This window comes from Megalopta genalis, chromosome 11 (genome assembly GCF_051020955.1).
Source record: "Megalopta genalis isolate 19385.01 chromosome 11, iyMegGena1_principal, whole genome shotgun sequence".
Classification (NCBI taxonomy): Eukaryota; Metazoa; Arthropoda; class Insecta; order Hymenoptera; family Halictidae; genus Megalopta; species Megalopta genalis.
The window spans coordinates 12,015,017-12,038,133 of NC_135023.1; the positions used below are offsets into that span (position 1 = coordinate 12,015,017).

Genomic DNA, 23,117 nt, shown 5'->3' on the forward strand with positions numbered 1-23,117 from the left:
CTATACCAAGTCAACAGTACTGTCATCTGTCAACCACACGAAAAAGTTAAACAATAAGACTGTTCGATTAAATTGAACCAGATGTCCGTAGAATCGGTCTCGACCGTTTCATAGGAAAAATGATTCTGACGGAAAAAATATTCGTGGCTTTACCGTAAGCGAAATGTATGCGTCCTCCGGGTAGGTGTGGATCTCGCGCGGTTTGTTATGGCTAGTCAATCCCCAAGTAACCGCGATGTCAATGCATCTCACGAACCATCGTTAGCATGTGTATTTAATCAGTGATATCCGGTTACATTCGTTATTTGCGCGTGTTTATGCATTGGCATACTGGCGTACAGGTGGGCGTTAGTAAGGACGGCGAAAAAGTTATGTTCGCGGGTCGAGGAATGTAGCGACTAGTAGTACAGAACAGAGTCGGGTCCAACGAGATAGCGAGCGCTTTGGACTTATGTCAAATAAAATGCTACGATTCTTGTCACGGCGAAGAGCGCGCAGTGTCAGCGGGCAAACCGCGTCCTCGCAAATAAAAAACCAGCGACTGCTCAGCAACAAAAATGTTGTACAGTGCAGAGTCGTGTTGCTGGATGGTACTGACCTGCCTATCGAGTTATCAGTAAGTCGGATATTTTATTTAACGTCGCTTAATTATATCATCGACACATTGACCGCCGAACTACTGCCTTCAAAAGTGCACAAAATTAATTTAGTTAATCTCTGATTATAAGGCAATTTCCGGAAAACTTTTCTATATTTATTGGTCAGATTGATAGATTGTCTTTTTCTGTTGCAGAAAAAAGCATTGGCTAGTGACTTATATGAACAGGTATTTTATAGCTTGGATTTAATAGAGAAGGACTATTTTGGACTGCAATATACAGACAGCAATAATGTTCAACATTGGTTGGACCCGACGAAACCGATAAAAAAACAAGTAAAAAGTACGATCCAAAGTTTTATATTACAATTACCTTGTATTTACCTGTTGAATCTGTTATTAGTTAAGGTACTAACATATGTATCTTTCACAGTTGGGCCACCTTATACTTTACGCTTGAAAGTAAAGTTCTATTCCTCAGAGCCTAATACGTTACGCGAAGAGTTAACTAGGTATCAGTTCTTCCTACAGCTAAAGCAAGATGTGTTGGAAGGAAAGCTTCACTGTCCTCATCAAGTAGCAGTTCAGTTGGCTGCCCTATCTTTGCAATGTAAATATTTTAAGTCAGCGATTCCTTTGTAAGCCTGCTGTATGTTTCATCATACCTTGACCTATATTTTCAGCTGAACTTGGTGATTATGACCCTACTGCACACAGCGCAGCAACGGTATCAGAGTTCCGTTTTGTGCCTGGTCAAACGGAACAGATGGAACTGGAAATACTTGAGGAATATGCAAAGTGTTCTGGCCTAAGTCCAGCTCAGGCTGAGTCTGCTTATCTGAGCAAAGCTAAATGGCTGGATATGTATGGAGTGGACATGCATACTGTTCTTGGCAAAGATGCCTGCGAATATTCCTTGGGTCTGACTCCAACTGGAATCTTAGTGTTTGAAGGCACACAGAAGATAGGTTTATTTTTCTGGCCTAAAATCGGTCGTTTGGACTTCAAAAAGAAGAAATTGACCTTAGTGGTAGTAGAGGAAGATGATGAGGGCAGAGGAGAGCAAGAGCACACGTTTGTGTTCAGATTGGTAAATGAAAAAGCTTGCAAGCATTTATGGAAATGCGCCGTGGAACACCATGCCTTCTTCAGGCTGAGAGCCCCAGTTAAAGGAGCCAGCGGTCGACAGAACTTCTTTAGAATGGGCTCACGATTTCGTTATAGTGGCAAAACCGAGTTCCAAACGACTCAATTGAACCGAGCACGGAGAACTGTTCAATTTGAACGTCGACCAAGTCAGAGATACGCTCGCAGACAGAGTCATGTTTTGAGAGAAAGACAACGTCAGCAGGTGGAACAGCCACAAATCTCACCGCCTGCTGGTAAGCTGTAAAGTGCGATAATACTTTACAAAAACTGGAAAATATTTTTACGTTGATATAAAGTCGGTCAACAAATTTCTATAGACTGTCTAAAAGAATGTATCTTCATTTTCAGCCGAAGAGCAGCCCTTGCAACGTCAGCCAAGTCAATGCAGTACAAAATCCTCAAATTCCAGCTTGCATGGTGCATCATCACCATTAGTAGATTCATTGCTGAAGTCACTTGCCAAAGATCAGCAGCCTTTGGAAGCCAGAAATCAAACGGCGATTGCCAGCACAGAGAAAGAGTCCGAGCCTGTAAAAACAAGTCTAACCATCGAGACCATAACTAATCCGGTGCAACTAGTGCCGAACAATCAAGTAGGCGGCACCTCGTCGTTGCCACCTCGCACTCCCATACCGCCAGAGTCATTGAAATGCAACATACTGAAAGCAAAATCTCTAGAACAAGGGAAAAATTCGAATCTAGTTTCAATTACTTCCACGGATGTACCTGCAGTTGTTCCTAAGAATAGTCAGCACTCTGAGGCAGCAACAATTGTATCCGTGGTAAGAGAATACTATTTTCTTGAATTGATTGTTATGGCAAATATTAAAACGATTTTCCAGATTACTTGTCACTGTAGAAGATCGCTCATTTATTTAGAATATTACTAAAACAATATTCTTTTTGGTAGAGTATAATCGCAGTTGTTTGTTCAAAGCCTGTTTGAAATATTGTTCGGTATACTTTGTGCCATTACACGCATAAGTATCTTTAAACAATTCACTTGTACCAATGTTCTGTGCTTTTAGGCTTTAGTTGTGACTTGTTTGCTTTTTTTGCATTATTATCTAGGGTGGAGACAAGCTAACTCTTTCTGTGAGCGGATCGACAACAATGAATCCATCTCTGGACGACAATGTTACTGTAACACACTTCTCTTTAGACAGTTGGGGTCAGATCGAGCAAAAGACCACTCAACTGAACCCCAAGATCTCAAATCAATCCCAGAATCCGTTCAATCCGTTCACCAGTAACAATAATACAGATGTTACTACCAATGTTTCTGAAAGTGTTGAAGAAGAAGCGAAGCCAGAAGAGGAAAAGAAAGCGAACACGAACCCGTTCATAGACTCGAATCCATTCTTGGGTTTGCTAAACCCGTTTAAAGAGGTGCAACCACCTGTCGAGAAAAAAGTTGAATCTGAAGTCGAGAAAAATGGAGCAAGAGTCGTGAAGACTGAAGAGATCCAAACGACCACCACAACTCTCACGCATAAGGTGTGGCTTATTCTAAATGCTTGCGAGTTAGCAGTAATCGATTTCTCTGTATTGTACTTGTTATTGTGCGATTTAAAAGAATGCTATCGTTTATGCGAACTGCCCTCGTAAATGTACGCATACTTTGATAACACGTTGACTGCCGTCTGCTTACACTTGTTCGTTTGGGCTTAAGTTTATAAATTAAACTAATTTAATTTTGTAAGATGTTTCAGGATTGTGATTCGGCAGTTAACTTGTTAATGCCTCTCTGTTTTAAATTAAATTGCGTCCAGAATTGTAAATGTAATAATATACAACTATAAGTTATCTTTACGTTTTAAGTTGATGTGTAACGATTACTTTTATGTTGTAGGATGATAATTCTGCGGTCTCTGATATCAGTCCCTGGCTAGTAGCCGACCCATCGCAGACAACAGTTGCAGATCAAACTCCCATTAAGCATACTATCATTACCAGGAAGACTGTAATTACAACGCAACTCTGAAGTATTATCTCTGTAATGGAACACGTGAGAAGTACTGAATCATCAAGGTATTTATTGAATCACGTCTTCCTTGGATTACATACTCGTTTTCTTCAAGTGAGTACGACAATAGTATGGCACTGCCTGTTTAAAAAAAGTTAAAGAAAATACTTTGAAGTCTAAACGGGACCAATCAAATGTTACTACATTTTGCGAACAACTAGTTTACGCTTAATATTGTGCAAAAGTTTATTCGAGAATCTGATGGATATCAGAGATTTATATATTTTTAATTCCTAGCTATTTTTTAAGAATCGATTAATTAATAGATGCTTGTTTCAACTACGAAGATTTCCTTTGTACATAATTTATATCGTTTAAGAAAGTACTTATTAGTACCATAGTAGCAACACTTAAATGCAAGAGCGGTTACTTTTCTTTAATAGTTATTTTATTTTTTATTGCAAAACATTTTTTTTTTTTATTGAACTCTGCCATGCAAGTTGTTTTAATCGTGTTCTGCATTTATTGTAGAGTAAGATGATTGATTGTTATACAGATTTAAGTGACCTTGCACTCTATTAGCACGTATTTAGATGATATGCATACATTGAAATGTAATGTATGGTGCTTTTATTACGCGATAGAGACATTTAACCCAGGGTACGCAAACTTTTGACATACTTTTTTATAAAAATATATTTCACACATTTTGTACCTAATTGTATGTTTTATATCGAATTATATAAATTTTGCGCTTTACATGCAATGCCTGAATGAAGTTTGAGTACCCAAGTAGTATAATAGATGTATTTCAATTCCTGTGAGATAGTATTTTATACTTGCCATAGTGCCTTTAATTATAACAAGGAAGGAGAAAGCTATTATACTCCAGTTTTATATTCATTCCAGTTGATTTACATTTTACTCGTGTCAAAAAATTCGTTCATTGAAAGATTTTTAGAGCGTGAAAGTATGTACATTATTATTGGTTTATTATGATTACTTCGTAAAAGTATTTTCTGTTAATCCTCTTTTGTGAAATATTCAGATATACATGATTAACGGCAAAACAAACGGTATTCCTATTACGCTATCTAGTGTATCATATTATAAAATTTTATTGTTTATATGGTTACGGTATTTTGTAACTGATGTATCAGTATTTTGTAAAAAACGATTACAAGCGTAATACAATAAATTTAAAAAATTGGATAATCGCGTGGAATTCAATGATCTGATCGAGTTTATTGTATTATGCGGATTGTGGTAAACAAAACTGCATCTAAAGTGCAGCTTAACAGTTTTTGTTAATTTTATCGAATCATGAGCCACGAAATCATATAAAATAAGACTCGTCCTTTACGACGAATTACGTAAAAGGCTGTTGAAGTACTTATTGTATTCCATTTTACGAGCATTTACGAAAGTAGAACGCGGCGCTATATTATGTTAATTTTATGTATTTAAATATATTGTATTTAATAGCAATAAGCCAAGTACTATATGATACTATTATTTGAAGATCTAATATATCTATTACCTGTGTTTATAGTGCTATTATTAACCAATACCCTAATGTATTCCGTCCTAAAGTGTTATATACATATACTGTTATATACATTATGTATACTTTTTGCTTTGTAATAAAAAAGTATTATTAAAAAGTTGTGTTGTAGATGTTCCTATTATATATTGTACAAATTAGGCGTCGACGTATTTAACATTCGAACTGTCGTGGACACAGCATAAAATATTACAAGATTTGAGAGACACATCAAACTTTTAGTTTATATGTCGTTTTGGTTTTTTTAAAAAGGCTACCAAAATAAGTAATCACTCGATAAGTACCTGCTCTATTATAAAATGGACCCTTAAGTTTGATCACTTCAATCTTCGTTATTATTGAAGATGTTATCCTAACGGGTATTTATCGAGCATTTAACGCACTAGTTTTATGTGAATTCATACTAAAAAATTATTATGTAATTTTATCTTACAGGTGCAATAATAAAAGTAATGCAGCTTGTGGAGTTTTATCTTACTAATACAAATACAAATTAAAATAAAATTGTCTCAACTTTCTGATATCATTGGTAAAAAGATCAACAATGTTCTGATAACGCATTTAGAGCCAAGGTCATCTTATACGTGCAAAAATGATTTCACCTACGTATTTCTCTCGACAGAACCCTGTTACTAATTACGGAACGAAGTGTTAAAATATTTCGAGATTTATTTATCTGTGTCAAGTTACACTGTCAACCGCATTTACAAATTGTCGAATTTCACGATCTGCAAATCTTACTAATAAATAAAAAAGATATTCTCAGCCCTTCATCAGTCTCTTTGGAGATGGATGAAACGTTTTAGTGGACTACAAATTTCGAGTAATACAAAGTTTCAATGAAATACTAATGATTGCTCTTGGAGATTAGATTCTAAAATTGGCCGATAATAAATGAGAAATAAATTCATGGTTGCTTAAGTACATCAAAACTACTTAAAGTTAATGTCATTGCCCTTTCTTAATGTCTTCATTTGCTGTTATTGCCAAACAGACAGTGAAATAATAATTATTACGTCTTACGCGAATTTGCAAATAATCTTAATCACATAAAATGCATGCAGAATAGCAGGATATTTTAACAGGCCTAACAATTCCAAGGTCACTTCGAATCGTTAACACTGACCTCTAGAGGCAGTACTCGTCTCTCTCTATATCTACATACACAAAAGTAAGGCGTTACATATTAATAAAACCAACTTAGCAACCCAACATACCGACTTATTTCCACCTATTACACCACACTGTGTTTCATCTGCAATTTATAACTTGAACAAATTTCGTCCACTTTTACTCCTCCTCAAAAGAGGACTGACAAACGCGCATCGTTAAATGCGTTGAACAATAATCAAGGAATGTCAAGATTCTAAAATAAATCGAACGTCACGATCATGCTCTCGTCCCTCACATCATCTAAAACTAATTCTTACATATCCTAATGCATGAACACGTCCAAACCATTCTCACCCAAAAAAAAACGAGGCTGATCCGATCCCCTAATCACTATTTACAAAGCGCATTAAAACCATTATCATTATCCTACTGCTGAAAAGTTATCACAAACCCCGAATACTTCTGTTTTACTTATAACTACCGCATATCGTACATATTGTACATTACACTGTTCAACGTGTGACTTCTAACTACGAATTCGGCACTACTGATGGATCTTCCTCAGAAACGCTCAGCCGATATTAGAGATCCCAAAAAGTATTAAAAATTGTACAGTGTTCTGCGTATCGCACAAAAGATTCGCTAACGGTGTAGCAACGAAAGAAGATATCAGACAGGTGTCTCAGGGTTCTCCCGCTCCTCAGCATCTTGCCGGGGTAGGAACCGCACGTGCGAAGATTCACGCACCATTAAGCTCACTGTATCAGAATAATCAACGTCTATAGACCGTTCTCCGTCGCGAGGTAGACTCTTATTGGAAGATATCGAGCTACTGTTTTCCTCGCTGTAATCATGTTTGAACACGCTGTCTGACTGTGAGTGTGTCGGGGTAGACAGTTCAGAAACCAACGGTGTAGACTCGTCTTCACTCTCTCCCGGTGCTGGTGAAGTAGGCAGCGTCCCCATGAGGCGGTCTTTCAACTTACTCAGCTTCTCCAAGCTGGAATTCGGAACTGGTACCGAAAGAACTACTTCCTCGTTCAACGTAGACGTAGAGCGTCGTTTCTTCATGGAGGTAGGGAGTGTCGGTTTCAAAGGTATGTTATTTGCCACATAATTCTCATCCGTTGACTTGGATCTGAAGGCAGGTCTTGGAGATGGAGGAGGAGAGACGAACAAAGAGGATGGTCTGCTGCTGGTAGCATTTCCTCCATCTTTTCTCAAGTCTCTGCGTCCAAATGAGCAAGTCGACTTTATGCTGCGCTGAGAGGCGATGCTACGCTGCGAGTTCGTGCGCTGAAGATGGACCGTTGACTCTAGAGAGCTGTCGTCGGATGTTTCGGGTTCGTCATTAACAGGTACCCAGTGAAGAATGGGGTTGGACTGCAGGATCACGTAATCCGTGTCCTGGGCCGCAGCCGAGGTGGACCCTAAAACAGAGGCGATATGTGTTTTTATCTGTTCAAGGTCGAATTTCGTTGATCACGTGGTACAGTATGCTAATATTTGGGGATTAAACAATAAGAAACGAGATAATGTTGATTGCGTGAGGATTTGCGAATGAAATACGACTGATCGTCATTGTTCACACTGCCCTGCACCAGTGTAGTAGATATATAAAATGAAATCATGCTCGATAAAGCTTATAGATCTAGACTGTGAGAAAGATAATGTCGCCTTGAATTTCCAACAAAGTTTTATTGCCATTCGCATTGTATAATATAATGGTCGGACCGTCTACAGTAAATCGTACACACAGTACAAAAGAATACATAGATAGAGATGAAAATATACCTAGATCTCTTCTTTGTTTTTCATTTCTTTGCTTTGGTATATAAAACTCTCCTTCGCGAGGAAGCCTTATCTTTCTAAGAATACAAGATCTATCAGCGTGACGTCCGGAAAAGGAAACGTATCTCGGCTACACTCGACAATAGTAACAATTATCACAGTCTGGTTTTACAAATGGTGTTACAGAGTAACGGGTTTCGGAAGCTACGACGTGTACAACAGCGTTTCTTGGAGTATAATACAGCGACAACGGAAGTAATATGCATTAACATTAGACTTAACACGGTTGAAACGTTGAGCACGTTCCGCAAGCATTGCCACAACAGTAGTACTAAACTAGCGCACGATGCTTTTATTTCACACCTAAGGTAACGCATACATTCAAATCAGTATCGTCGAAGGATGTATTCTGTTTTGGTTTTATTTAACATGTGGCATTCACGTTATACCTATCCTTTGTCTATTTACAAGGATCCAGTCTCGCATGACGCATTGGCACATTTTGGAATAGCTACATTTTCTATATGACATCCTCAACATGTGATTACCTCTCTTAAGAATTTGTACTTATGTACAAATTCAACATTTTTATTTGTTTTTGTTCAGGTAAACCTAACACATCAGTAATACTGTTTAAGCATTCAATTAACAGATGAATTGACGAAAGTTCCCTGGTGAATTGCAACTGCTTTTTAGCAGTGGAATACACCATCTTCAAGTGCTATGATGATGCCTTAATGATGATATGTTATCGAATTATAGCTGCCCTCGATTTGAATCGTTAAAGGTTTGTACTGTACTCGTATACGATGTCACAGTTTTGATCTTGCTGCGATGGTTCTTGAACTATAACCAGAGGCAGTGAAAGTACTACAGAAGAAGGCTCACCTGGGAGTGAGTCTGTTGGTACCACTGCAGGAGATGGTACATCTAGAACATCCTCGCAAGCTTCTTCGTTCAACGTTTGAAGTGCTCCGCAAATCATTTGCTCTTCCAAAGTTACCTGAAAGAGAAATCTTTCATTGAAATTACTGTATTCAATGTATACCGAGTTATTAGTTTAAATAATATTATATATTCCTTTCACTATGAAGTCATTAACCATATATTTTGCTTACCTGGTACTAAAACGGTGCACGATTGTAGCGTGAATCACACTTTATGTTAATAAATTATTTATAAAACACAAAATTTTGCGATACCGTTCCTGTTGTATGTTTTAAAATAGCTTACTTGTTTCTCCATGATGGATTGCTTGGTCTGGTCTCGCCTAGGAGGACCATCGGTTCTCGAGTTGCCTTTTTCTTTCTCGCTGTGAGTCGGTACACGCATTGATGAGCTTTGTAAATTATGATCTAAAATGATAGAATGAAATAATAAATAATAATTTATAACTCTGTGCACGCCAGTATTTCGGTCAGAAATAAAATGTATTCCTTCCTACCTTTTCGTTGAATTTGTTCTGATCCTACAGTGAATCTTACACTGCGGGGACCTTCCTCGTATGTGTTGAACGATGATAACTCTACCTCCCTAAGTGATGCGATCACCATGCGAAACAGTTCCCAATCTCCAAAAGCCATTTTAAGTACCTACAAGTAGAATAAAAGTATAGTAAAATTTCAGTAATTATGCATTTTTTTTTAATGAGCACAACTCACCTTTTTCAACTCTTGTAAGTCGCAGTGCAGCAAAACTCTGCCATTAATGTTATTTTCCTTGATAACATTTTTGTACTGTGACATCTGATTGGGATTCAGGCTCTCTATTCTATCGATAAGGTCGCAAATGCCAGATACTGTTAGACCCGATAGCCTAATCTCCAAAATTTCGGACTGTAAAAGAGAAACAGAATTATTTTTATTGGTAAATAAAAATAATTACTGAACATTGGATGTATATTCTACCGGTAGAGTCGTAATCGCAGAAAGTGGTTTAATTGCGGGTTCCATATGAGGCATTTGCACCCATGGTGGTGGTGTCTGCCAGTCGTACGACGGCTGCATGCACCAGGATGTTGTCGATGGAACCGGTCCAGGTCCGTGCAGACTTGGTATCCTAGTTAATTTCATATTTCGATTTGCTATCCCAGTCCTACTCGTGTTCCACGGTTCTTGAGCGCCACCATGCATGGCCCAAGGATTGTACTGTTTATATCCAAGTCCTGCTTCCTCTTCGATGGTTTGTTGCTCCTCCTTGATCTTTTTCTTAATGTAAGGGTCGAGATTAATCGTGAATGGCAAGAATATCTTCATGTCACTGACTAATAAACTAGACCGATGGAAAGTTAGAAAAATGTCCAACTTCCGCTCATCTCTGTCCATCTCTAAAAGAGGCTGGACTTCTTTAAGTACGGGTATCTGCGGCCGTATCCTAGTCATTTTAATATGAATAAGTAACAGCTGGAAAAAAGAATTGCAATGCATCGTATTTGCAAGAGAAACGTACTTATCGTAAAGACTCTTCAACGACATGCCGTCGTCCAAGTTGTCCTCATACATGTCGTAATGCAGGATCAACCAAGACGTTCTGAACGGCCATTGCTCTGTAATGTTGATCCAACTGGCTAAGTGGTACCAGTTAAAATCGATTTGGAATGCTTTCAACAATCTCCCTAATATAAGCAGAGAATTCAGTCAATACAGATAAGATGTTTTCTATAAATACTTGGTACTCATTCTATGCTGATGATAAACTGAACAAATTGGACCTCTCAGAACTTGGATCTATAATATATGTACATATATTTCAAGCAACAAAGTTTGTATTCCTTCAAGGTTCAAGTTTTTCGGTTCTATCAGTACCAAGCTGGTTATTCTAATATTACCAGTGACATAAACGACGTTCATTAATCTTCTCATACTACGCGGGTTCACGTCGCTAAAGTAATCATCCGTGAGGAGCATCTTATTGAGATCCTGTGCGCCACCTAATCGATTCAAATTGCTGCCAATACTGCTTGCGATCGACTCACTCAATCGTAATTTCCTACTGCCTTTTCTGCTCTGTGGTTTTAGCTTCTCGTTGCTGTTCATTATGCCAGACTCCGTACTAAGCCTTCTATTCGACATAGAATGATGCATTGTACTACTGGCGGTATAGTTAACGCTTTCCTCGGCTTCGGTCCACGTGGTTTTTCTACTATGCTGGGCAGTTTGTTGAGCAATTTTCACCTTCCTTAAACCACTATTTTGCAGATAAAATGGAAGATGCACCATATTGCGAAGGTAGTCGTGACCCCCAATATTCGACTCCGTAAATAATCTTCTACTATTGACTTCCACTGCCTATTAAGGGTAATTATTCGTTTTAAAAATGATCTCTGTTTATAATTATCTATTAATTCTCGCACGTTTCTCGAGTTGATTATTTTGGAGAAACGTGTGAACGTTTTAAGAGAAGCTGAAAAATACAATACCTTGGCAATAATATGGGGATCAATAGCTAATATAACGACAAACGGGTAACCATTGTCACTGAATAATGCCTGTATAGCATCCAAAACTAACAACACCTTATCCTGTTCACAACTGTCCAAGCCATCCACGATTATTACTAATCTACTCTGCTGAGCCATGAAGCTATCTAGACATTTCACCTATTTTTTAACCAAAAATTTTATTATTCGGTAGATACAATATATTAAATAAAATTCTCATTATAACAATAGTTTCCGCACCATTTCTGTCATTAAGCTAACTTCGCTCCTCAGAGTTTGTATGAAGCCTTCACTTTTCAAGGTCTCTAACTTGGATATGCTACGTTGAAGATGCCGTCTTTGGGAGAAAACTAATGCTTGCAATGTTCGATTCCACGTGTACAAGTTCGCTATTATACTGACAGCTAGTATTAAGGCAACTGTTATCATGATAATGTGTGCCGTGACTTTTTCTATCCTTTTCCTGCGAATGATAATCACAAGTGAGTTTTCTCCGACGATACATAGGGGAGCAGAAATGTTGAATGGCGCACTCACTTGTTGGTGGAGAGGTCAATGAGGTAGACAGTGAGCACAGAGATACCAACAAGTAGACTGCAAAAGCAGAACTCGAATATAACGATGTAAGGTAGACAACAAAGATGTCTCCACTTCCAAGTGGTGGTTGACTTATCAGGTTTTGGCCTGAACGCTCTGTAGAGTCTCGTGGACAGTGAACCGAAATCATTCTCAATCGAGTCGTACAGAGATCCCACCATTTGAACCACAGCATTTTCTCCAGCAGCTGATGTGCCTACTCGAGTCTGATCGGTGAAATAAAATTTGATTGGCTGCGCATTAACGCCATCGTTAACTTGACCACCAGGGGGATGACAGAAAATCACTTGCAATAATAATTTTAACGAGTTCAACTTTGTGGTGAGAGCTACCGTGAAATTGTATGGCCAGTACCAATCGTATCTAAAAAATTAGCAATGTTATAAAATATGAAAAATTGGACAGTATAGAGGAAATTCTTTACGATTATCTCTCACCTCTTGTTAGCATACCAGATAAGTATCAAAAACGCGTACGTAATGACGATAAGACCTAGACCACAGGAAAGACCAGTTATCCATGATTGTAGGGCAAGACCTATAGTGACGCCCACTAATAAAGACATGTGAGACACCACCACGAAAAGCAAGAAAGAGAACTGAAATACGGGATCTATCCATTGACGAGCGAAATTCTTCATCTCCTCTGAAAGAAGATTATCATTGTAGCTTGACCAACGGCAAATAAAGTTCGCAGTTAGTACCTCTCAACTTGTTCAATAAAAAAGATTTTCCAGAACCCCATTTCGCATAAAGGCCGACGGTAATGGGAGTTGAAAGAGACGGTTCACTAAGAATGTCTGCCAACGCACTGCTGTACAGATCATAGCCAAGCATATTTTCATTGTCTTCGTTAGTATTCAGACGTCCTAGAAGATCGGGCATCAGTTGGAAGACAAAAGTTGGAATACATAAATTGGAAGACAAATTGAAAAACAAATTGGAGGACAAACTGGAAGACAAGTGGAAATACATGAATTGGAAGACATAAGTTGGAAATGAACTAGCAACTCACGTGCACCAAATATTTGCCCGAGGATCGTCTTGGGGTGATTAATATCAATGTTGTACGGCGTCTCCCCTTGTCTGTTCGGACGGTACAATAGCTGACTGTTTTTCGGATTTCTCAGTAATATCTCGACGATAGCTTTCGATCTTGCTCGCATGGCTATATGAAGCACCGTGTCGCCTTTTTTATCGGTAGCTGAGACCTTGGCTTTCTTGTCCAGCAGTAATTGCACGATTTCAGCGTTCCGCGATCTAACTGCCCGCAGTAATGGCGTGTCGCCGTCTTTCGTCGCGATCTCCAAGTCTGGGTTAGCGTTTAGTAACAATTTTAATATCGGTATATTGCCTTTTTCTACTGCTATGTAAGTGGCGGTTTTCTTATCCTAGAATGATGTCAATAAAATTCGCACGGTTAGCTAGATTCTTTATTTGCCGTATGTTCGACGTAATTAGCGCATAATCCAAGCTTCAAATTAACGCAAAAACAATGGGAAACTACAAGAGAGACTCTCAAAAGCAGACTGACCGGAGATACAGGGTGATTCTAAGCGGGCTGCAGAAGATTTACAAAAATATCTCTACGCTCGAAAAAACGAACAAAATGGATCTAACAAGTTCTTGGTAAGTCAAAATCGATCCGCTGCGTGATATTGAAGAAGAATCACCGTGTACGATATCTCGTCCAAAACAGGGACAACGTTAGGATCTAATATCCTATTTTTAGGATCCAATTTCGTCGCTATTTAAAAGCCAATTGGTCAAGGTATTAATCGGATATATCCTGTCTTCTGTCTGGGATGATAGATTGACAGCAATTTGGTCACCTTTCCAGCGATGTCCACGTCCGCGTATTTCTTTAAAAGAGATTCAACCACTCCTCTGTGACCGCCCTTCACAGCGTGAATCAAGTTCGTGTCTCCGGCTCTGTCCTGGATATTCACATAAGCACCGGCATTCAGTAGCGCATTCGATATTTCATGGTGTCCTTCCCGACATGCTATTGCCAGTGCAGTGCAACCGTCCTTGTCCAAGGCGTTCACGTTCGGCTTGTGCTCCAAAAGAAGCAGCACCACGTCCACGTGATTACCAAGAGTTGCAACGAGAAGAGCAGTCCATGAGTACTGCAAAGAAAATTGAGTAATTACTGAACTGATATTCTTGTCCAGAACCAGGGTCTTCTAAATATCTTAAGCCACAAAATTAACAACCTAATTAATCGGTAGTGAGTCTCACCATGCCAGCAGTGTCGACATTAGCACCAGATTTCAACAGAGTATCTACAATTTCTACATTTCCTTTACGCGACGCCCAGACCAACGCTGTAGTACCATACTGCAAATAAGAAATGCTGTTTAGAGAACACTTGTTGCACAGTTCGTTCAGTGATGTATATGCATATTGTACAATAAAATACCATAGGTCATCAGTGAGCCATACAGTAAGAATCACGTTGACCAAGCGCACAGTTAGCCTAGATGTGCATGTTTCAGGATTACATTTAAATACCATGGGTCACCAGTGACTCACGCCTCAAGAAACTCATTTAGAAATTCATTATTCTGTATCGAGTGCATCTTGGTGTACTCTCTCATGAATGGTATATGCTTGTACGCGAGCAACGGTGGCTTACCTTATCGCCAACATTAACTTTAGCACCATGAGCGATGAGATCTTTAACAATGTCAGGGTAACCTCTGCCCGCGGCCCATAACAAGGATGATATATGAAAATTTCCATGTGCATTGACGTCAGCTCCTCGGGCTAGCAGCGTCGTCACCGTCGGCGACCTACCCTTGTACGTCGCCCACATGAGCGCTGTCCACCCTCCCTAAAAATAGAATATTTCTCTCTTGGTGTCCATTTCCGCTGTACCCATGCGACTTCCGACTGCTCGATAAATACCACTCTCTTCAATTGAAAAGGCAAATGCAGGAAAGAAGACATTCCTCAAGATTAAAGGGCAGAGTGAATTAAGGGGTTGTATACACCCTCGTAGCCAACGAAGATCGATTTTTCAGAAATATTTAAGAATTGAGAAGTGCAAATGGTACTAAAACTAATCAGGGTCATATTCTATGAAGGATTGCAATTCTTGAAAGATTGCGATCTCTAAGACTTATCTAGAAAAGTAGAATTTTTAAAGAATCCCTGTATCTTTATTAGTTTTAGAAACTCCACAATGATAATTTACGAGGATGTTGTTAAAGGTATACACACGTTCAAGGCTATTCGAGTGTAGATTAAAATAGCAATTGAACGAGTTGGAATTGAAGAATTGTTAATGAGATAACGCACCATGTCCCTGTGCTCCAAGTCGGCTCCATGCTCGAGTAACTCAAGGCAGACATCGGTGTGACCCTCTTTAGCGGCGCAGAGCAGCGCTGTCCAATTATCCTGAAAATCAATTTCGTCGTACAATGGTAATCAGGCAGCGTTGAGTCGAGATCCAATATGATACTGACCCCATCTTCGGCGTTGACGTCTGCACCATGATTGACGAGCTCCCGCACAAAGTGTATCTTCCCCTTACTCGCTGCAAGGATGAGGGCTGTGCTACCATTCTGTTGGAAAAACAACGATCGAGATCGATTCACAACTCTGAGCTTAAATGACAACGAAATGACAATTAAATAAATATTAAATAACAATCTCGTTTATAGACAGAAATCTAAGAAACCGAAAATTTTGTTTCACGATGAGCTTTTCAAGAGATTTCGGTACCTCGTCACGATCGTCGATCTGCACCCGTTTGTTCTCGAGGAAGTTCTGTAGTCCCGCGAGATTATCATCCGTGATATAGCTGGCGAGAGATCGGTAACAGAGCGATATCATCGAGTCAGTCCGGTGCAAGGTCTGTGAAAAAAGAAGACAGACAAAGTCAGGCACGGCGAACGTGGATCCCACGCTGAGAGAGAGAGTCGCGACTCTCTCCGATCAAAAAAACTGCGGAAGCAAATTAATCGCCGAGCTGGTAGATGCGTAGCTTGCGGAAACCAGGAGCTCAACCGTCCTTGGCATTATCTTTAAGCATAGTTCGCGAACGCGCGATAACAATACCACTTTCGTTCTGTATCCAAGACGAGTAAACTCGTCGCGTAATTTTCCCAGGGATTGTGCTTGCCGGCTGGGAACAGTTTCGAATAACTAATTAGCTACCCGGTCGTCGCGGGTTCTTCTGGCTCTCGATTAGAACTCGAACGGCGAGGAGGCACAATTGCAAGCGAGTTCCAATTCCCATCTAATTATCGGAACAATAACGTTGAATTGCAATTTGTTAACAACCGAGAGAACAGTTATGTTCGAAAGCCTGTGACAGATTGCTTCTTCACCCCTCGCCTGACATTTTAATCTACGAGGTGTTCCGTAACTGTCGATCAAGCCATATTGCGGATCTTCGTGCAAAATAAAAATTCAGTACAATCAGTAGAGTGAATTATTCCGAGAGACCTTCGAGGATCTTCGAAGTGCACGTGCACCCAGGTTGGCGAGGTCGAGGCTCGCGATTTTGCGCGCTCAACAGGTGCGCCCGTATGCTTAACATTCGAGTTGAATTTTCGCCAAAACGGAAGCTCGCGCGAGAAGATTTCTTAACTAGATAATTTTCATTGGGTTTCTCGTCGAGGTATCGTCGTTCTTGGTTCGTGTCACAGATTTCGGGACGTTCTGCATATATTAAAAGGATTCTCGTGGCTGTCCGCGAACGTTTTAATCGCCGCATTGGCTCTGCAAATATACCCGCCGACGTCGCGCAAGGAAGGACGTCCAGATTTAATGGGGCACAATAGAATGTAGGACGACGATAAGGTACTAATCAGAGCCGAGGAAGCGTTCAATGAAAGGTAAACGTCGACTGTACGGTATCGAAGTGCACCGCCCACGCGGCTTGGACAGAGTTCTGCACCGTCGAACCTTTTAACATTCGTGTCACGGAACTTCGATCGTTTCGCGAGCAGCTTTCCGCATAAATTGAAACCGCGATATTTGTCCTGGTAAATGTTGCACGGGAGGAATAATAAATCCGAGCGGCTTGAACCGCGCGGGACAGAAGGGTGGCGGAACCTTTCATATGTAACGCCCACCATTTGTAGTTCGCACCTTGTGGCAGTTAAACGCGTGACACTTTTGTCGATGATGAATCACAGCTGGCGAAGAAGAAAATACAGAAACGGTTTAACGTTGCTGAGAGAACACGAAGCTTCTGCTCCTTAGCGACACGGCAATCCAGCTGCAAACACTTTTGTTAATCGTTTCGTTAGTGCATCGCAAAACTGCATTCACTTCTTGCAACCGGTGTAATTCTTTTCAAGTTCAAAACTCTATTACCAGCTTCCCCCGTATTCCGATTCGACGGGATGCAACGTTTCCTGTTCACACCGCGAAAGTCGAAGTATAAAATCGAAGTCGCTTTCATGCATAAGCAAGAGATGTGTTATTCGCGAGGCACTCGCATAACCGTGCCAGAGTTAGAGGCGAAACTGTTTCTACTTACTGTCCAGGGAGAAATGACCAAGACGTACGTCTTGCTCCATGAATATTTAGAGACGTTCCGTGAAGACGCGTTACCGGACACGAAGACGCCCGGAACGTCACGGACGATCTACACGCTCCGAACAATTTCCGCGGCGCTGATCGACGTCTCCGCGACGCTGATACTCGGCTATCAGACGCGGATTAGCGGGCCCGAGATGTCAACGGAGCCGCACGAAATCGCCGGTCTAGCCTTTAAATCACGTTTCCGGCAGTTCTCAGACTGTTGGCGTTCGTTATCGCGATATTTATCGTCGGACAATCAAACGATAGGATTTCTGTCTCGGTCGCGCACGCTTGCGACAGAATTTCTGGTCCTCGCAGCCTAAAGCCTGCTTAAAGTTCCGCAATACAGCCGTAATCCTGCTGCAAGCTGATTAACGATAATAAAATGTCTAAGCTGCTCGGAGTGGCTTTCGAAAATAATTCTTGAAATCGTTGACACCGCATTAGAACGTCAGACGTATCTATCCAGGAGGATTTATCGCAGCCATTGTCAAGATCAATGGGATAATATGCGAGAATAATCGTTTTATGACAGCGACTAGCTGCAGTTTTATCCACGATGAGCAACGCGTGTGCTCACTTGCGAAAAACAAGAAAATTAGCCGCTTCTAAGATCTCACGTTCTTCGTTCAACACTCGCGTTGCGAACTTAGAAAATAGTTGAAATTTTCAATTCTTTTCGAAAGTGTCTTTTAACCGATTCGGTGAAAATTGTGTTAAATATCTTGGCAACAATTCTCGTATTCTTTCAATCTTTGAATTCTTTGGCTTTCCGATCGAAGCAAAATCTAGCAGGCAGAGAAGGCGATAAGGGAAAATCGCGTCATTCGGTTCACGGCGAATAGACCGGAAAGGATTGGATCAATAGAGATCCCATGATCGAACAATGTAGTCGATCGTTGAAAGCCGCGTCCGAATCACTACTAGGAACGATGATTAATGATTATTGTCCGTGACATTGTGTCCACCGTTCGCGGAACGCGTCTGCTTTACAAACTGAATGACTCCGTGGAACGTACGCTGCGATGATTTACTAGTGTTGACTCGTTGATCTCGTCTCATCTCGAACGAAGCTGTCGCTGTAGATTTTTTTTTTTGAAATAGTTCGTGGAACGCGTCTGACTCGGTTGATAACGATCTCTGGCCAAAAATGTGTTTTCGAAATCCTTTCGCATCCTACGCGCCAGCCGATCAGAAATATCTTTATTGAACTTGCGATAACGTCGATCGCGACAATGCTTCACAGCCGAGCATTAGTCATCGACGGAACTGTGCGATTTCCGACCGTCACGTTTCCGCGACTATTTGCCTAAGTATGCAACTGCACGAACACGCTGATTGCAAGTTAACGAGAAATGAAATATCTTTCACTCACGGTTTCTCTTTTGTATGGGTCGCCCTTGACCCGATTGGAAGACTTTCCGATTGACTATTTGAGTGTACAAAAAACACCCCAATTACCGTGATTGTCCGGCGTACCGTCATTTTCATTTACTTTAACGATAATCACAATATGGCAAAGTATTATAAAAAGAATAAAATTTGAATATAAAATTTGATATTGTATTAAGAGAACAGAACCATTTACGTACCCCGTCAATTTACCGTAAGTTCTGAAATAATTATTAACAGCTATTAGTTATGCGTTTGCCTTTCGTTTAATGATATGATTCAGAAATCGAATTTATGTAAAATATTTTAAATGTGAATAATTTTAAATAGATAGCTCCCGATCGGCTAAAACACTGTTTTTATACTGTAAATGTTATTAGATTTAGCAAAGAATTGCGACATTTACCAGAGAAATATGAAATGCAAGAAAACGTTGATTTTTACCCTTATGTTTTGTTAATATTTTCCGCGAAGATCTCGGAAGACACCTTTAAAAATGTTCGTTTATGCGGTCGAAAGACAACGTTTAAAACAGTGATTTATAATTATTTTCTCTGTAACCACTTTTCCTTCATCGACATCGCAACTATCTCTGAATGATCATAAAACTGACTTCGTAAAAACAAGCATGCGCGAAAAATCGGCAGAAACGGTGTTAATCCCATAAAAGCAAAGGCGTACGAAAATCGCGGCGATATCTTCGCAAAACTTCGTTCGTTACCTTCAAAAGCATCACGACTTTTCTGCAAGAAACAGCGGAATTAAATGAAATCCACATTATTCGTTTGTGTAAGTATTCAACAAAATCTCAATTCAAAATCAAACGAGTAAGAGAAAGAGAGAGAGAGCACCGTAATTAATAACACGATGTTTCTATTTCATCGTTTTCCGACAAAAAAGCACTCCAAGTATAAAATTCTGGACACAAGGATCACTAAACGGTAGACGTCCATGCATTTATAGCGATCCTCGATCCGAACAATTCCCATAAACTTTTACGAGCACAATAAACGCGCGTATCTGTAACATCACCGTCGGCGATCCTAAATTGGCATAAACGCCAGCAATCCGGATTAGCGACACCGCGTCCATAAACGGGCTCACTGATCCATCGATCCTCCTCTCGGCGACGACACGGCGATGTTAAAAACTCGTTAGAGAACACATCGAAATGAACAAATCCAACAGCAAACTCAACAACAACAACAATCAACAACAGTATGAACCAGTCGTTAATGAGAAGCCAGTTCTGCTCGACATCCACGCGGCGACTAACCGTCTGCGAGTGTCTTCGAATGCCGAAGTTGAACTTGCGCCCGGACTCGCCATCGGCCTGGGCGGTGAACGTGATCGTGGGCACGTGGAAATAGGGGAAAACGTGGTGATGATGATGATGGTGGTGATGCTGATGGGACTCTGGATCTTCATGGTCCTGCCAGGTGGTGGCTGGCTGCTGATCCGGGATATGAAGTCGCAGGAACGGCAGTTTCAGCCTGAGTCCGCTTCTACCTGATGTCTCGGACGTTGCCGGAACTGGTAACGAGCCGTTGTCCTCGGCATTTGGTAACAAACAGTTGGGGATACCTGGGAAGGCGCCTACCAGGCTGGGAACGAGGCTCGAGCAGATCGCGGCACTCGCGATGCTCGATCGCCTAATCGGGTTCACGCTGGTTCCTGATAAAGCGTCCACGTGGGTGGGAGTCTTCGGTGAATCCTGACTGTACACCATCGGCATGGTCAGTCTTCTTTTCGACGATACCTGGACACCTTCTGTCGTTTCACTTGCGTCTTTTTGGTTCTCAGTCATTGTTGTTGCGGCATTGTTTGCAGCAGAATTGTTCGTCGCTGAATTGTTTGCAGCAGCAGCTTCTGCTTTGAGGCATCTTCTAATCAGCAGGGGGCTAATTCGGATCGTTGCGCTGTCCTTGTTCGACCCAACCATCGGCATGGTTAATCTTCTTTTCAGTGGGTTAGCTTCTTCCGTGTCTTCTCTTTTCAGGACTGGGCTGCCTAAACTGGGCGCAGCTTCGGCTTTCAGGCTCCTTCTGATTGACAAGGGGCCAGTTTGGACGGTTGCGGCGTGTTTGCCGAAACTCATCGCCGGCAAGGTCAATCTTCTTTTCAGATACACCTCGTCGACCTCTTCCGAGTCTTGGATTTTCAACGAAGAGTTCGACCTGCCTGTTGCTTCAACCTTGAGACATCTTCTGATCAATAGTGGGCTGGCTTGGATGGACGCGCTCTTCTGGGAGGCTAACAGGATCGATTTTTCTAACTGCAGTGCGCCGATCACTGCGGGGCTGGACACCTGGCTCCAAGAAGCCGAGGGCGCGTAAGCTCCTTTCTGAACTTCGTTTATGTTTGTCAGAACGTAGGGAACATTTTTAGCGCTCTCTTCGCTGCTGGCTGCCCATTCCAATGGTTCTGGAGGCTTCTCTTTGGAGGACATTGCCGAATAGACGCTTCGCTGCGATTCCCTTCGTTCCGCGAGACTCCAGGATTTTTGCCGATGGTCTACCGAAAATCTTCTAACAGGAACTTCGGCGCCGATTGGGTATTCGACCGATTCTGAGGATTCCGAGGACTTGTCTTTGTAGGATCTAGACGACGCGCTGCTTCGCTGAGATTCTCTTCGTTTTATAGGTGTCCAGGGTTTCGATCTTAGCTGATCTTCGAACGAAACGCTTCTAGTAACTCCGGACAATCCTGGGGACTCGGAGGACTTGAAGGATCTAGTCGAAGCAACGCTTTTCTGAGAGCCTCTCCTCTCCATGTGATTCCAAGATCTCAGCCGATCACTCAGAGACATCCTTCTAGTGCTGTCTTCAGCATCCACCGAAGAGTATCCAGCTTCAGGAACGCGTTTCTCCATCGAACTAGAGGATTCCAACCTCGGATGGTCTTTTGTTGGACTATTTCTACCATCTCCATTGCCAACCACTTGTTCAAACGTTCTCGACCCTGGAGACTCCAGCTCCAAAGGATTCCGTGATACTTTCTGCTCCCACGCCTCGGTCCAGAGCTGTTCTTTCGCCTCGTCCTTGATTGGAACTTCGCCAACATCATCTCCAGAGCCAGCTAAACGTTCAGACCCTGACAATGACTCCGCTTCGACGCGAGTCTGCGTCTTCCTCGATTCATTCGCGTCGATCAGGCTCGATCCGGGTGCCTCGATGAACCTAGAGAACTGTTCCTCATGTCTGAGCATGATCGCGGTACAGTCGGACAGCCTGGCAGGATGATGCGGAGCCGAGCTTGGCCCGCGAATGAGTCTCTTCTGCGAATCAGCATTTTGGTACAAGGTCGCGGCGACCGTGGATTTCCTTGAGGAAGAAAGATCGACGAGGCTACCCGCGTGGAACCCGGCCAAATTCCGGTCCACGATCGTCATCAACGCTGCAGAGTCCCCGATTCCAGCGTCCGAGACACGATCAGTCGTCGGGTCGGAGATGGCAGCCAAAGGTTCCCTCTCTTTCTCTTGGCAACCCGGTCTCTCGAGCTCCCTCGGCTCATTTGCGCCTTTGATCTCTGCGATCTCCTTGTCTCTTGGATCCTCGAAGCCCCCAGATCCTGCAGACTCTTCAATTCTTGGTCTCCCATCGGATCCATCATCCTCGTCTCCGAGTATCCTCTCGATTTCCAAGATCTTTAGAGGATCACTCTGCGGCTGGTCTCGGTCTCTGATCAATTGATCTGCTTCGGGATGATCGAGACTCTCGGGATCAACAATTAGAGACGTTCCTGGCTCAGCTTCGATCTTGATCGATACCCTCCTGCCCGTCAAGGTCGGCGACGACACTTCAACCAATTCTCCGGCTGGTTGTTTCTTCTTGTTCTCTTCGTCCTCTTCCTCCTCTTCAATGCTGATCCGGAAATGATGCGTCGTGATCTTGATCCGATCGTCTTTGGCCTTCCGCATCGCATTCTTTCTTCGGTCAGATCGCGACCGTGATCGAGAATGATCGTCA

General features: G+C 41.6%; 2 protein-coding genes across 5 annotated transcripts; one reads left to right on the plus strand and one right to left on the minus strand.

Annotated features, from left to right (window-relative positions):
- The first annotated feature begins 95 nt into the window (after window positions 1-95).
- yrt (erythrocyte membrane protein band 4.1-like yurt) lies at window positions 96-6,489 on the plus strand. 3 transcript variants are annotated; one of them, XM_033479982.2, is made up of 8 exons: window positions 97-616; window positions 794-941; window positions 1,032-1,208; window positions 1,282-1,980; window positions 2,096-2,529; window positions 2,819-3,244; window positions 3,600-3,778; window positions 5,713-6,489. In XM_033479982.2, exons 1-7 carry the CDS (start codon window positions 452-454, stop codon window positions 3,729-3,731), a joined length of 2,181 nt encoding a protein of 726 aa, XP_033335873.1. In that variant the 5' UTR covers window positions 97-451; the 3' UTR covers window positions 3,732-3,778; window positions 5,713-6,489. The 3 variants fall into 3 exon arrangements, with proteins under 3 accessions (XP_033335874.1, XP_033335873.1, XP_033335871.1); XM_033479980.2 differs by lacking the exon at window positions 5,713-6,489 and having other exon boundaries at window positions 3,600-5,258; XM_033479983.2 differs by lacking the exons at window positions 2,819-3,244; window positions 5,713-6,489 and having other exon boundaries at window positions 96-616; window positions 3,600-5,258.
- Window positions 5,929-23,075, minus strand: Arms (Ankyrin repeat-rich membrane spanning). Of its 2 annotated transcripts, XM_033479978.2 has the most exons (21): window positions 20,426-23,075; window positions 15,946-16,077; window positions 15,687-15,785; window positions 15,520-15,618; window positions 14,855-15,052; window positions 14,458-14,556; window positions 14,049-14,345; window positions 13,232-13,607; window positions 12,921-13,085; window positions 12,655-12,862; window positions 12,158-12,580; window positions 11,861-12,083; window positions 11,600-11,779; window positions 11,009-11,468; window positions 10,630-10,795; window positions 10,089-10,554; window positions 9,843-10,016; window positions 9,626-9,773; window positions 9,415-9,536; window positions 9,070-9,184; window positions 5,929-7,820 (listed from the first exon to the last, which is right to left on the minus strand). In XM_033479978.2, the coding sequence occupies exons 1-21, from the start codon at window positions 23,066-23,068 to the stop codon at window positions 7,060-7,062; spliced, it is 7,554 nt and encodes a 2,517-aa protein (XP_033335869.2). In that variant the 5' UTR covers window positions 23,069-23,075; the 3' UTR covers window positions 5,929-7,059. The 2 variants fall into 2 exon arrangements, with proteins under 2 accessions (XP_033335869.2, XP_033335870.2); XM_033479979.2 differs by lacking the exon at window positions 9,070-9,184 and having other exon boundaries at window positions 7,643-7,820.
- Window positions 23,076-23,117: the final 42 nt, after the last annotated feature.

What these genes read in the sequence shown, in the direction of transcription:
- yrt (XM_033479982.2), top strand. Translation starts at nt 452, where the DNA reads ATGTCAAATAAAATGCTACGATTCTTGTCACGGCGAAGAGCGCGCAGT. An exon ending in GGCTGCCCTATCTTTGCAAT is followed by an intron (nt 1,209 to 1,281) that starts GTAAATATTTTA and finishes CTATATTTTCAG; the next exon opens with CTGAACTTGGTGATTATGAC. An exon ending in CAGCAACAATTGTATCCGTG is followed by an intron (nt 2,530 to 2,818) that starts GTAAGAGAATAC and finishes ATTATTATCTAG; the next exon opens with GGTGGAGACAAGCTAACTCT.
- Arms (XM_033479978.2), bottom strand. Translation starts at nt 23,068, where the DNA reads ATGCGGAAGGCCAAAGACGATCGGATCAAGATCACGACGCATCATTTC. An exon ending in TTAGCTTAATGACAGAAATG is followed by an intron (nt 11,780 to 11,860) that starts GTGCGGAAACTA and finishes GTTAAAAAATAG; the next exon opens with GTGAAATGTCTAGATAGCTT. An exon ending in ACCAACAGACTCACTCCCAG is followed by an intron (nt 7,821 to 9,069) that starts GTGAGCCTTCTT and finishes CCTCTGTTTTAG; the next exon opens with GGTCCACCTCGGCTGCGGCC.